Below are 13,508 nucleotides of genomic sequence, written 5' to 3' on the forward strand. Positions count from 1 at the left end.
AGTAGTGGGTGTGGAGCCCAACACAGGGCTTGAACTCATCACCCCGGGATCAAGACCTGAGCTGAGATCAATAGTCAGATGCCTAACCGACTGAGCCACCCAGGGGCCCCCTTTCTCCTGTTTTCTATAACCTGGGCAAATCGTAGTTCTTGGGGCCACAGCAGTACACAGGACTACATAGCTTTAGGACAGAGGTAGCAATAATTTCCCTAGATCCTTTTGTGCCCACATTTAGAAGTGCGGTTTGGGTTACTTTTCCATATAGTATGCACATTGTGAACTTTCCTCCTTTTGCTGCTTTGCTACGTATTTCTCAACTACACTATCGGGGCCAGGACTCAGGTGAAGAGGGTCTTGAGAGTGAGCAGGACTCTTTTATTTCAGATGCAAAATTCAACGAGGTGCCAAAAAACTATAATCCAGATGCCTACTTTATTTTTAAAGAAAATCAATAAGGCAAAAAAAAAAAAAAAATCCATGGTGAATAAAGTATCAAAATTTTAAATAAAGTCAGGACCAGTAATAGTGCCATGCTGAGCCCTACCGAGCTTGAAAGAAAAAAAAAAACCCAGTGATCCTATCTTTTAAAAGTTACTACTATTTATATTTTATGCCCAAGGTGAGTGCCTTATTGCCTCAGCCTAGTCTTGGCCCAGGCCCACCTCCACTTGATAGATTTCACGGTCGAACAGGCTTTTTGCTGTCCTGAAATGGTCATTAGACTGTTACTTCTGGCCCAGCGTTTATAACCTGCGTGGACAAGAAGAGCTAATTCAAAGCACTCTTTCTAGACACATTAGATGCTTCCTACTTTTCCCCTTGCCATTAACCACAAGTACAGCCAATCCCAGACAAAGACATAAACACTGGTCACCCATAGTCCCGAATTTTTTTTTTTTTTAAGATTTTATTTATTTATTTGAGAGAGAATGAGAGAGAGAGAGAGCATGAGAGGGGGTTGGGTCAGAGGGAGAAGCAGACTCCCTGCCGAGCAGGGAGCCTGATGCGGGACTCGATCCCGAGACTCCAGGATCATGACCTGAGCCGAAGGCAGTCGCTTAACCAACTGAGCCACCCAGGCGCCCCAGGAGGTACTTTTTTTTTTTTTTTTAAAGATTTTATTTATTTATTTGAGACAGAGAATGAGAGACAGAGAGCATGAGAGGGAGGAGGGTCAGAGGGAGAAGCAGACCCCCTGCCGAGCAGGGAGCCCGATGCGGGACTCGATCCCGGGACTCCAGGATCATGACCTGAGCTGAAGGCAGTTGCTTAACCAACTGAGCCACCCAGGCGCCCCATAGTCCTGAATTTTTAAAAGAGCCTCAACCGAGCATTCAGAATGGGATGTGTTCATGGTGTATCTGATTACATGTGTCTTGACTGTGGAACCAGACCTATCTTGTCTAAATAGACACACAGAAACCATGGCTCTGATTAATGTTGTCATTTAAAACACATACCGTACCTCTCATAGGAACTGACATTTGAGAGAAATCGGTGTGGAAGAATAATCTGTATTAATAAATGAATAATCTGTATTAATAAATGAGTTCCAACTGAACAGAAAATATGCCCAGGAACTGTGGGGTGTACAGGTGAGGATCTGGATACCTAAGTTAAATTTTCAGGGGAGAGCATGCCATATAAAGTACCCAAGGCTCCCGCTCCCTTTCAAAAAGCTCAATTGGATGTATCATTTTTACCGAAAGTGGAAGCTCTCCTGTTTAGCTATTTAAAGAAAGAAGCTGTTTGTTCTGTATTAAAGGACTTAAGAGGCACAACGGCATATTAGAGCTGGTGATAGGCGGAGAATGCTGGTCTTCACTGCCCACACAGAACAGCATAAACATCAGGCTGGACTGGGAATAACTGTAAGGTAAGCTGGTCATCAGTCTATCATTTCTAGCCACAACATGCTGGAGAGGAACGGTATGGGCTCTGGAGTCAGACAGAACGAACAGGACAAGTTCAGGCCTACCCTTTCCCAGCTGACTGACCTTAGCCCCATTCTGTGCCTGTTTGCTCAACTGTGAAATGAGCCTACTTTGCAGGGTCACTGCAAGAATGAAGTGGTGAAGCGTCAAGCACAGGCCTGGCTCACAGGAAGCCTTGATTCGATTGGAGCTGCTGTTAGCACCACTCCCAGCACCACAGGCTTTATGACATGTTGGAAGGCTATCTGATCCTGAGACAGATCAATGGTGGAGGTTTTCAAGGAAAGGAAACAATAAATTGGTAATCACTTATGCGTGATGTGATATCGGAGAGCAGCACGGGCCCTGATGCCCTGTGGAAAGGCAGAACCCATCCTCCCTGTATTTTCCGTGCCAGGTACCTGACTGTGAACATTTCATTCTTATAACGGTTCTGGGGGGGAAAACCTGGAGCCAATAGCCCTTTAAAAAGAGACTGTCTTCTTGCCAAAAAAGAGCAGTTAACCACAGTCTGGTTACTAGGTACATTTGTGTTCTTGATATTTTAAAGATCCAGCAAAGAGCTTCAAAGGTTCACCCAAAGTGGAGAGAAAGTAGGTGGTGGGAAGAAAGGCTACAAGAGAGTTGGGAGTCATTCACTCCAGACAAGAGAGGGTTTGACAGATGCCAGACATGTTACATGTTAGGATGCTGAGGGTGCTCTGCTATCTTTCCCCTCCATCCAATAGTAGAAGGACTCCTATACTCAGTATTTTCCTTGGGTGGATAATTTCCCTTCCTGAAGCAGAGGGGTCAACCAGGTGACCTTGAGAGATCTCTTCTAGTTCTAAGCCTTTGCACAAATACGGAAGAGCAAAGAGGCACTCAGCTCATCATTGTGGGGCTGGGTTCCAGCTGCATCTCTTTACAATGAGGCTGAGGTAGCTTGGTACAGCAGAAGGTGTGGGAGCCAGGAGTCAGGCAGGGGTGGGTTTGACCCTGTCTCTGAAACTCACTCTGGGCATGTTATGGTAGTAAAAGAACTCAACTCTGCCCTCAGCTGTAGCATGGTGAGAATCTCTGCCTTCTAGTGTTCCTGAAAGGATTAACTGAAATAATGTTGGCAAAGCACCTAATATTTTGACTGGCACATGTAAGCCTTCAATAAATTGGAGCTATTATTCTGGATGGTTAAAAAATGGGTTGAAAAATTAATGCCCTTCTGCTTATAGTTCTCTCATGCTAGGAAATGTACAAATTCAAGTGGGCAGACCAACAGCACCTTGGCCCACAGGATCCACACTGCAAGTAGAGCCTGTCCGTGCCAGAGAATGTTTGAGGGGGCACCTTATTAACTACTCCGGTGCAAGGAAGCAGAGGATGCTGAAGATAAGGTCTAAGTCATCTTCCTAGGACTCTGGTTTCGCCTACAGTCACTGTAAGAATCAAACGAATGATTTTTTTTTTTTAAAGATTTTATTTATTTGTTTGACAGAGAGAGACACAGCAAGAGAGGGAACATAAACAGGGGGAGTGGGAGAGGGAGAAGCAGGCTTCCCGCTGAGCAGGGAGCCCGATGCGGGGCTCGATCCCAGGACCCTGGGATCATGACCCGAGCCGAAGGCAGACGCTTAACGACTGAGCCACCCAGGCACCCCTCAAACGAATGATTTTTAAAGAGGTTCCAAATACATTTCCAGGTATAAGGAATATATCACATCCTACTGATTCGTCATTCACACCAAGCACAGTAAAAACATCCATCAAAAAAAGCAGGTGTGCAAACCAAACTGATTGTCAAAAATTATAATTAGGATTTTTTTCCTTCCCGAATGATACAAAGCTAAAAATGGAAGTCACAAAGAAATTAATCAGCTCTTGCAAAGCAATGAAATACAGTGGCCAGAACCCTGTACCAAGTGAAAGGAACTCCTATCACTACCAGACTCTTCCACAAAATGTAATCTTTTGGTGTCACATCAATGTGGAATCACATATTTAGGTTACAGAAAGATGCCGGAGGCTGAGACAGAACAGCTCTGGGTTTTGTTCTTTACCCGTGGTGGGGTCTGTGGCAGGACGCCTGCAGGCTGCGGAGAATCGGAGAAGACAGAGGAAACACAAGGTACAAACAAGCACATAAACTGAGGCCCACAGAGAGCTGGGCCAGAAACACGGGAGTGTTTCCTGAAGCCCCTCTGTGTCGCTCAGAGGATCAGACTTGGCTTGAAGAACACATCCTGTTTCCACGTCAAAGGGGGAGCAGGTTCGAGCTGATAGGACCAAACGCTACAGACAAGGGAGCAGAACAATGAAGTTGGAACTGATGGAGTCACATGAAACAGCAGCTTATTTTTGTTGGGAGGGAACAAACACAGGGATGACCCATTGCCAAAAGACCCCAGATACATCAGGGGGCCGGACAAGGCCCCGTGGGGATGCCTGTCGATGTGAGATCGAGGCCGGCCATCGTGCCATTAAGCTCCTAAGTAGGAATCTCACACGACAGTGTAGAAGTAATCCTTCTATTACCAAAGGATAAGAGTTACACTGTGGGGCCAAGGTAAAACTCGTTCTTCCAACTGCATAAAATTCAAGTGGCAACAAGCCGCTGAGCTGGTGAAACAGTCTGGAGCAGGTAAACCCAAACACTCTGTAAGCTCAGTGCGAGGTCCATCGTTTTCAGACAGCTTTTTAGAAGTGAGGGTACAAAATGTCCACGGCAATCTATGGCATCCATCCTTCCTTTGCTTAAAGTAATCATTTTATCATGCTGGCTTACAACCATAGAGATTACAAATCCGACCGCCTGGGACTTATGCGGACTTTATCATTATTTTTTTTATGTGTGGAATACTTGGATAAAAGAACAAAAAAACCCAAATGGCAACTAATATAAGAATCAAGAACACCATGGAAAGAAAAGAAATTATGAAACAGGAAATTCAAGGAGAAGAAAAGTATCTACAACACTATAACCTCAAAAGTCCTCATTACCCAGGGGACATTAAAATCAATGTTTTACTTCCCTTGTGCCTCTCTCTTGAGTCCCCACGAACAAACTGGTCTAAACGGCAGATTCTTTCGGTGTGTGAGCAACTTCTCGGGAAAGGGACAAACCCTTTCAGCAGCTTTATTCAGTATTTTAGATAATGTGGATAAATGCCAGTAAAAGTCTGTTCAGAGCCTTCAGAGAGCTACTGGCTTGAAGAAAGAGAGGTACTTTTTAAAATGCCTATCTCAATACCAAGGAGGAACTCACGGCCTTGAGTATCTAATCCAATCCTGTGAGATCACATGACATTCGATGTTAACAAGGGACAGAGGATCCATGACACCTTAATTCTAACCTTAAGATCAAATGTGTTAATTTACAATTAAGGGGTAAGAAAATCTCCTCCTTATCTGGATTTTGATAGCTTATAACACATTCACCAAGAGACCTTAAAAGTTCTGGTGACAAGAAGAAGTTGCTAAAGACTTTCAGGCATTTCGACCATGTTCCTCGTCATATCAGTGTCCTAGACTCACTACAGGGATTTCACTGGATTTTTCCTTCTTCTGGATTTTTCCTTGATTTTTAAAGTAAAATAGACATTAGTGCTTCATTTCATTTTGGAAACGTGCCTTGTGAATGATTTCAGAGGTATTTTTCTTTCTTTTTAAAAACGACCTTCAAATAAAAATAATAAGACTTTTCAGATAACAAAGCCCAAAGCAAATAACATGAGACTCTGCTAATATGGTCATGAAAAGACCAAAGAGACCTTCTGAAGTGGGGTGGCCAAGCACTAAAATAACTTAAAACATTCTAACAAAAGGTAAATAAATTACCATTCAGGAAAATAGCAATCAAAGCAGCTCAGGGCCAGAGCACACCAGAATCCTCTAGCTATCGTCCCAGTTTAATGAACACTGGTTGTTTTAAACGAGGGACTTCCTGGGAGGGACCTAGTTTCAAGGCAGACTGCTTTTCTTGACATCAGAAAACAATACCATTTTTTTTCTTTTTTCTTAAACACAGCGCAGAACCCAACACATTTCAAGGCCATATGTTGTGGCTTTTGTTGATTTATGAAGCAGCTGCAGGTTTTGGAAAGGAAATCGTACTCAAGCTCAACCGCACGGCAGCGGTCTTGGTTTACCTGCCATATGCAAAACGCCTGTCCTTGTGATGATCGCCGAAAGTATCCCAAAGCCTGAGAGAGACGCTCACTTCATCCACAACATCCCGGGAACGCTCCAGGACCTGCAGGAGAGAGAGTGCATTCCTGCTCAGTGTCATTCAGAGGCTCCTCAGCAGAAGAGTGCGCAGGTCAGCACCCTCCAGGCCCACTTGTCCCACCTGCATTTAGCTTTCTTGTTCCATCTAACAGGACTTGAGCTAAGTCCGAATTCTCTTCCTGGAATCACACCACTCAAACCCTCCTCGTTCAGGATAGGGTAGCCAGACTCCCAAGGGCGCACTTTGCTTTTGTTTTCTCTGGCGGCACTAAGAACATTAGCTTGATTTTGCATGCACAAATTACCCCGACCCCCTTTTAAAATCAGACTGGCAGCAGGAGGGATGTCCCCTTAGCAGTCTAAAGAAACTCTATACCCCTTACCTCCTGGCACACTCGGTACTGGTCAATCGCCCACACAGTAGGCACGTGGGTGGCCAGCAGCTGATACTGCGTCAGCGTCGTGTTGCACGCCCTGGCACAGATCAAGCGCGTCTTCCCCACAGCATTGTCTCCCACGACCACACACTTGATGGTTTCAACGTTGGGTCTTTCGTAGTCCATGTCAGTGTCCATTTATAAAGCTCTGTAAGAAGACAGTGACGGAGCAATCAAAGACGAGAGCGGTCCAGGCGCTTCTCTGGAGGTGCCCAAGCATAAGCAAGAAGTTTGGAAGTTCATACGAAGCTTAACTCAAACTCAGGTTTTCTATTTATGTCTCACACAAGTACAAAAACATCGCCGGATTGTTATTTTGACCCCAAATGGTTTATTCCTGTTACCATGTTATTTTCTCCTTGGTTTTCTCTAAACACAACCTGCCTACTGAAAAGCCATCCAGGCAAGTCAGGACCATTGGCACACATTTACAGTTCACTAGCTACTCGTGTGCACCCACGAAAGAGACCGGTCACCTGCAGGGTTAACTTTAGACATCGGGGTGTAAGCTGCCTTGGTGATATCAGCATCCACACCATCACAATCTTCCACCGACCCCAAATCTCCCACTGAAAGGCAGTTTACTGTAGGTTCTCCACTATCATGGGTGACTTAGAGGGGGATCCAAAGTGCAAGCAGAAAGGATTACTCGGCTTTAAAGAAGGGTAAACTGTAAAACTGAATTTTGATACAGCCATAAAATCAATTTATATTTATTCATCTGTTTTTATTAATCAAATTCATAAAAATGGTATTCTCAAGAGGGGCATCATAAAGCAATATACTTTTAAGTTCTCTTTCTGTTTTCATCAAGAAATCTGGAACATATGGTAAAGAATGATTTTACCAGGATGAGGAGCTAGTTTGGAATCTTCCTGAAACCATCAAAAAGGTTTAAGAGGGTTGTTGAGTGAGGGGTCAAAAGGAAGAGAGAAAGCTCTTGCCAGCTCCCCACCCGCCTGGGGGCAGGAACTTCCACAAAATACAAAGCGGACTGCTTCCTGGCAGCAGCTGGATGGGTGACCAACCATGTAAGATTTTAAGATTTTAATGAATTGTAATTGCCCTTTTGAGGAAGTCTATTGTTAAATGGAGAAAACTGGTTAGATGGTCACTTTAAAAAAAATTATTATTAGAGAGAGAGAGAGCGTGCGAGCAGGAGAGGGGCAAAGGGAGAGGAATAGAAAGAGAGAGAGAGAGAGAGAGAAGCAGACTCCCTGCTGAGCATGGAACCCAATGTGGGGCTTGATCTCAGGACCCTGAGATCATGACCTGAGCCGAAATCAAGAGTCGGATGCCTAACCGACTGAGCTGCCCAGGGATCCCTAGATGGTCACTTTTAACAAGTTGAGAGTGATTTTAATGGCTATAATGGTCAAGAAACTGTTCAGAGTAGGGCTTAATACATATCTGGGACTCAGTAAGTCACCTGATTTGAGAAAACAGATAATTTGGATAATATGAGATTAAGAGTATAGAGCGAGAGACAGAAGGAAGGTTATTAAGTAGAATGAATACTTCTTCCCAGTTTGTACCATCTGAACACGAGATTGTCTCCTGTAACACCATCACAGGAGGTGTTAAAACTGAGGCTAGAGACTATTTGGCAAGAATTGAGTGGAGTGATTCAAAGAACAGATGTGTGGTGAGGTTAGGATCTGGTCTGTGGTTCGAATGCCACAGAGAGGCTTAAAATAGACAGATACCTGTTCCCCACCTGGCAAATGCAGATTTTGAAGGTCTCGGGTGGAGAAAGAGGCTTAAAAAAAACTCCAATTCAATTCTGATGATCATTCACATGTGGTGACTCCTCAAATTGATCTCTTCAAAATCTAGCCTATGGTTTTATTAGTTCCCGATTTCATAGTATAATGGGGCATAAGCCTGACTTTGGGATTAGACCAGTGGTCCTTAAATATCTGCTGGAGAACATTTAACAAAGTCTGGAGATATTTTCGGTTGTCACATGGGGTGGGGGAGTGCTACTGGCTTCTAGTGGGTAGAGGCCAGAGATGCTTTGAAACATACTACAGTACAAGGGACAGCCCCCACCACAAAGAATAATCTGGCCCCAAATGTCAAGAGTGCTGAGGTTGAGAAATCCCTGCCTTCGAAGGGATGTGAGTTTGAATCCTAGTCTCCCCATTTTCCAGCCATTTGCCATTGGGTGAGGTATTTGCGCTTTTAGCCTCAGCTTCCTCATCTGTTAAATAGGAATTCTAGTACCAGTCTCCTCAAGTAGTGAGGGTTAGGTGAACTGATGTAGCTGACACACTGATGACCCCAAAGATTATAATTATAATGATGAAGATGAACACCTTGAATTCAGTCAGGCAGGAAGACCAGAATTGGATGCAAAATCAGAAACCTAATAACCACAAAGACCTATAAAAAGGATACATTTTAGTAGAGTAATTAAAGAGTAATTCACTGAAAAACAAAGAACATAGGTACAAGATGGAGCATATACCTGATGTTACGCAAAGAAGGCAAAAAAGTTCTGGGTGGGAGCTGGACATAATTAGCTAAATGACAATGCAGTTGGAAAGGTAGGTTAAAAACATTTGGGGGGCCCGGGTGGCTCAGTTGGTTGGGCGTCTGCCTTTGGCTCGGGTCATGATCCCAGGGTCCTGGGATCGAGCCCTGCGTCGGGCTCCCTGCTCAGTGGGGAGTCTGCTTCTCCTCCCCACTCATGCTCTCTTCTCGCTATCTCTGTCTCTCTCTCAAATAAATAAATAAAAATCTAAAAAACAGTATTTTTCTGGGGTATTTCTAGATTCTAGAGTAAAAATGCTAACAGTTGTTATTGATAAGAAACTTGGTATGTTTCTGGTGATACTACCAAGGGGCACCCTGTGTCAGAAAAACAGGATCTATTTAGAGCCCCACAACTCTGGAGCCTGAGGTATAGTATTTTGATTGTCCTAAGTGGTAGAAAACCTTTCTCTTTTAAAAGTGAATTTTATTTTTTAGGTAGATAAAAATCATAGAGAGCCAATCCTTAAAATTTGGGGGCATGTTTGGATTTAGTCAAAACTGAAATAGACATAAAAAATACATGGTTGGGGGTGCCTGGGTAGCTTAGTCAAGCGTCTGCCTTCAGCTCAGGTCATGATCCCGGGGTCCTAGGATCAAGCTCTGCATCGGGCTTTCTGCAGCGGGGAGCCTGCTTCTCCCTCCCCCACTCCCCCTGCTTGTGTTCCCTCTCTCACTGTATCTCTCTCTGTCAAATAAATAAATAAAATCTTTTAAGAAAAAATACATGGTTGGTCTTCTTGTTGGCTTGCAAAATAGCTTTGAGAGCAGCTCTCAAAAAGGAATCCCTCAAATAATTTGAAACATGACAGAGTTGGTGGAATAGCTGTAGAGCTTTCACAGAAGACACACTGAAGTGGATAAAAGCCCTCCTGGTTTTATGTTAAGGCTATGATTACAAAAATATCATTACTTATTTATAGACACATCTCATGCACAGTCCTAAAAAGAATTTCTGTGTCAAAGGTGAGAATAACATCCGTGGGTCCTCTAATCTGTAGCAATCTGCTCAAAACTGAAGTGACTGCCAAAGGTGCTGGGCCTCGTACAAAGGGGACAACAAGTAAGGGAAATAAAAGGCAGGGCAGAATTCAACACTCATAGCCCAGATCACTCACTCGAGACATGGCATTTCCAGGAAGGGTTTTCTGGATTTCCAAATACTTAAAATCTTTTCTTTTGGGTAGAAATTTTATTTTGTGGTAATCTGAAAATACATCTACACGTGTATTGTGAACCCATTATTTATCTGTTACACATAAATATTAAATTATGATAATTATAAAAATATGCAATTTTATCCTTCTTTACTTGTTATGGGCTCTAATTTATTCCTATTTGGGCACTCTTATGGTTGAATGAGCTCTTAGGACCATCTGGTTAATGACTATCTGGTTTCTGATTTTTATTTACCTAGAATGAGAGCAATAAATATTATTCAGTTAACACTGTTAATAAATTTCACCACCAGGATTCCTGCTGATCAGTGCAGACACACTTTTGCCTTCAGATCCCTATCTGAGGAGACAAAGAAAGTATAATAAAAGAAAAAGAAAAGCTAGGAAGGACAGACACTGGTAACCTGTTACTATGGCAGCTTTGTAATCTTACTCAAACTGACTTGGACTTCGTTTCATACTTTCACTGAATCCTGGGGACATGGACGCTGACCATGAAGTGCTGAAGAAGGTATCCACACATTCTGGACATCAGAGCGGGACGTTTATTAAGACTGGCAAGTGAATAAGATAGTGTGGGGGGTGGGGAGTGAGGACTCAGTGAGGGGGTGCAGGGTGGCTGCCCCTGGGTGCTGGTGCCCACCATCCCCAGGCTGCTTAGAGACTGTGGTCATGACCTCCTGGCTGTCCAGTTCGCCCCAGGTGCCCACGCCATGATTACTGTAACCTTCTGGACGTCACGTCCCTCCTCCACATTCACCACCAACTCAGCTTTCTTGCTGTGTCCACGGGGTGATGTGTTCCACACTCTGGCCCCACAGTCCCTCCACCTCTTCAGCACCAGTGACCTTCCCCGCACTCTCCTTGAGCCCCTCATACTTTTGGTCATGTACTGGACATTGTCCGCCAGAAACATTTTACCCCTGAAATCTCAAGTTTCAAAATCCTCCTCTTAAAGGAAAAACACCTCTCTTCATGGCCTGTGGTAGGGGAAATGTGGTCACGACAGCAACTCTCATCAGGAGATGGAATCTATTTCCCTTTGTCTTGAATTCGAGCTATGTGACTGTGCGGCCTGATCTAGAAGAATGTGGTGGTGAGACTGTGTGGGTTCCAGAGCCAAAGTCTCCAGACGCCCTCAGCTCCACCCTCACGCTGCGGGAATGCTGTCCTGAGGCTGTCATGTCAGGAAGCCGGCCAGGCCTAGCAGAGGAATGGAATTCACAGCGAGAGTAACCGAGGTCGCCTGCCTATGGCTTCACCACATGCCATGGAGTGTTGCTACTTGCACCCTCTGGCCCGGCCAACTCTCCAGCTGAAGGAAGCTTTATGAGTGAGCCCAGCTAAGGAATCACCTAGGCAACCTACAGATTCATGAGAAAGTAGATTATTGTTTTAAGCCACCAAGCTTTGTGGTGATTTGTTACGTATCAGTAACACACCCATTATACATTAGGAAAATCACCAGGACCTTGACTCCTTCTCCTATTTTTTTTTTTCCTTTTTAAATATCAGATTATAGGTCCCTTTTGGGTGGATGATCTTTCCTACCTAGGGCTGGTGGATCATGCCAACTTTCTCTTCACCATCACCCTCCACATCTTTATTGCATGTGTGGTAGGCAGAATAATGTCCCTTAAAGATGTTCATGTCCTCATCTCTTGGATCTGTGAATGTATTCTATTACATGGCATGGGGGAGTTAGGGTAGCAGATGGAATTAAGTTGCTAATCGCTGATTTTAGCATAAGGAGGTCATTCTGGATCGTCTGGGTAGGTCCAATGCAATTGCTCAGGTTCTTTCATGTGGAAGAAGGAGGGAGAAGATCAGAGTGAGAGGGATATATGAAGATGCTACACTGCTGGCTTTAAAGATGGAGGGAAAGGCCATAAACCAAGGAATGCAAGCGACCTCTAGAAGCTGGAAAAGGAAAGGAGACATATTTTCTCCTAGACCCTCCAGAAGGAACACAGCCTACCAACATCTTAATTTTAGCCCAATGAAACCCATTTCAGACTTTTAACTCCAGAACTATAAGATAATAAATTTGTTTTGTTTTAAGCTACTAAGTTTTTGATAATTTTTAAAGAAGATTTTATTTATTTAACAGAGAGAGAGAGAGCACAGGCGTGTGTGTGTGCAAGCGGGGGGAAGGGCAGAGGGGGAGGGAGAGGAAGAGGGAAAGAATCCCAAGCAGACTCCATGCTGAGCGCAGGGCTCTATCTCATGACCCTGAGATCATGACCTGAGACAAAACCAAGAGTCGGATGCTTAACTGAGTCACTCAGGCACCCCAAATTTTTGGTAATTTTTTACAATAGCGACAGCATGCTTCTGCCACACAAAATGGCCTCTTAAATTTTAAATGTTGTTTGCTACCTCAGAGCCTTTACACATACTATTCCCCAGCCAACCCTCTACCATTCCTTGTCTGCCTGGCAAATTCTGTTCATTCCTTAAAACCTTATTCAGATATGACCTCCTCTAAAAAGTTTTCCTAATTGCCCTGCCTCCACATAGACCGATTTATTTCCTCCTTTGTATCATAAATGGTTCTAGGAGAATCAATCACAATCACAATGACACAGATACACTCGGTTTTTCCTATGTTAGCAAACCACAAAATGGTGGTTTGATAACTTTGTATTTTTCCTGTGGCTACACCTTCAAAGTGCCCATCTCATGCCCTTAATGAATCATCACGTGTTTCTGGGGTACTAACACGTGCCAAAGTGCTTGGAATGTAAGTGTATACCATGCCCCACTTCTGTAAAACTTTCTTTGACTATTCATTCGGGTCCACAGGTCCCCCAATTTATTTGTGACTCTCTTCTAGGGACAACCATAAGCCAAAGAGTGACATAACCAAATGTGAGCTTACCTGCCCTGGTCTCTTTTTCAAATCATTTCTCTTCCCAGGGTGGTACTCTGTTCCCACTTTCAGGCTTGAGATGATGGCCTTCCTGATGTCCTGTTCATCTTTTAAGACCCAGGCTCTTAGGAAGTGTCAGGCACTTTCACTATGGCTCAATAACACGACGGCTAGATGACCATCACCGTCCTGTCTCCATAATTCAGTAATTCCAAGGCACTGTGGCTGATGAAGTACAAGATACTCTTATTCCCCCTGGATAGCTGCACTTCAGTATAGAGCCACTCTTTGAGTCCAGCTCAGTGTGTTAGTCTCTCCTACTATGAGAAATTCAGATATTAGGGAGGGT

General features: G+C 44.0%; 1 protein-coding gene across 8 annotated transcripts in view; it reads right to left on the bottom strand.

The window, feature by feature from the left end:
* Positions 1-13,508, bottom strand: part of LOC118020006 (rho-related BTB domain-containing protein 1) — a 104,799-nt gene that overhangs the window by 31,577 nt on the left and 59,714 nt on the right. For 4 of the 8 annotated variants that reach the window (XM_035019837.1, XM_035019827.1, XM_035019855.1 and 1 more), the window contains 2 exons: positions 6,521-6,722; positions 6,059-6,162 (listed from right to left, as the gene is read on the bottom strand). In XM_035019837.1, the coding sequence (XP_034875728.1) occupies positions 6,059-6,162; positions 6,521-6,712 (296 nt within the window). In that variant the 5' untranslated portion in view covers positions 6,713-6,722. Of the gene's footprint in view, positions 1-6,058; positions 6,163-6,258; positions 6,477-6,520; positions 6,723-13,168; positions 13,477-13,508 lie in introns of those variants that run through there. The other 4 variants (XM_035019845.1, XM_035019817.1, XM_035019809.1 and 1 more) reach the window with 3 other exon arrangements.

Source organism: Mirounga leonina, unplaced genomic scaffold (genome assembly GCF_011800145.1).
Source record: "Mirounga leonina isolate KUSES-001 unplaced genomic scaffold, KU_Mleo_1.0 Mir_109, whole genome shotgun sequence".
NCBI lineage: Eukaryota > Metazoa > Chordata > Mammalia > Carnivora > Phocidae > Mirounga > Mirounga leonina.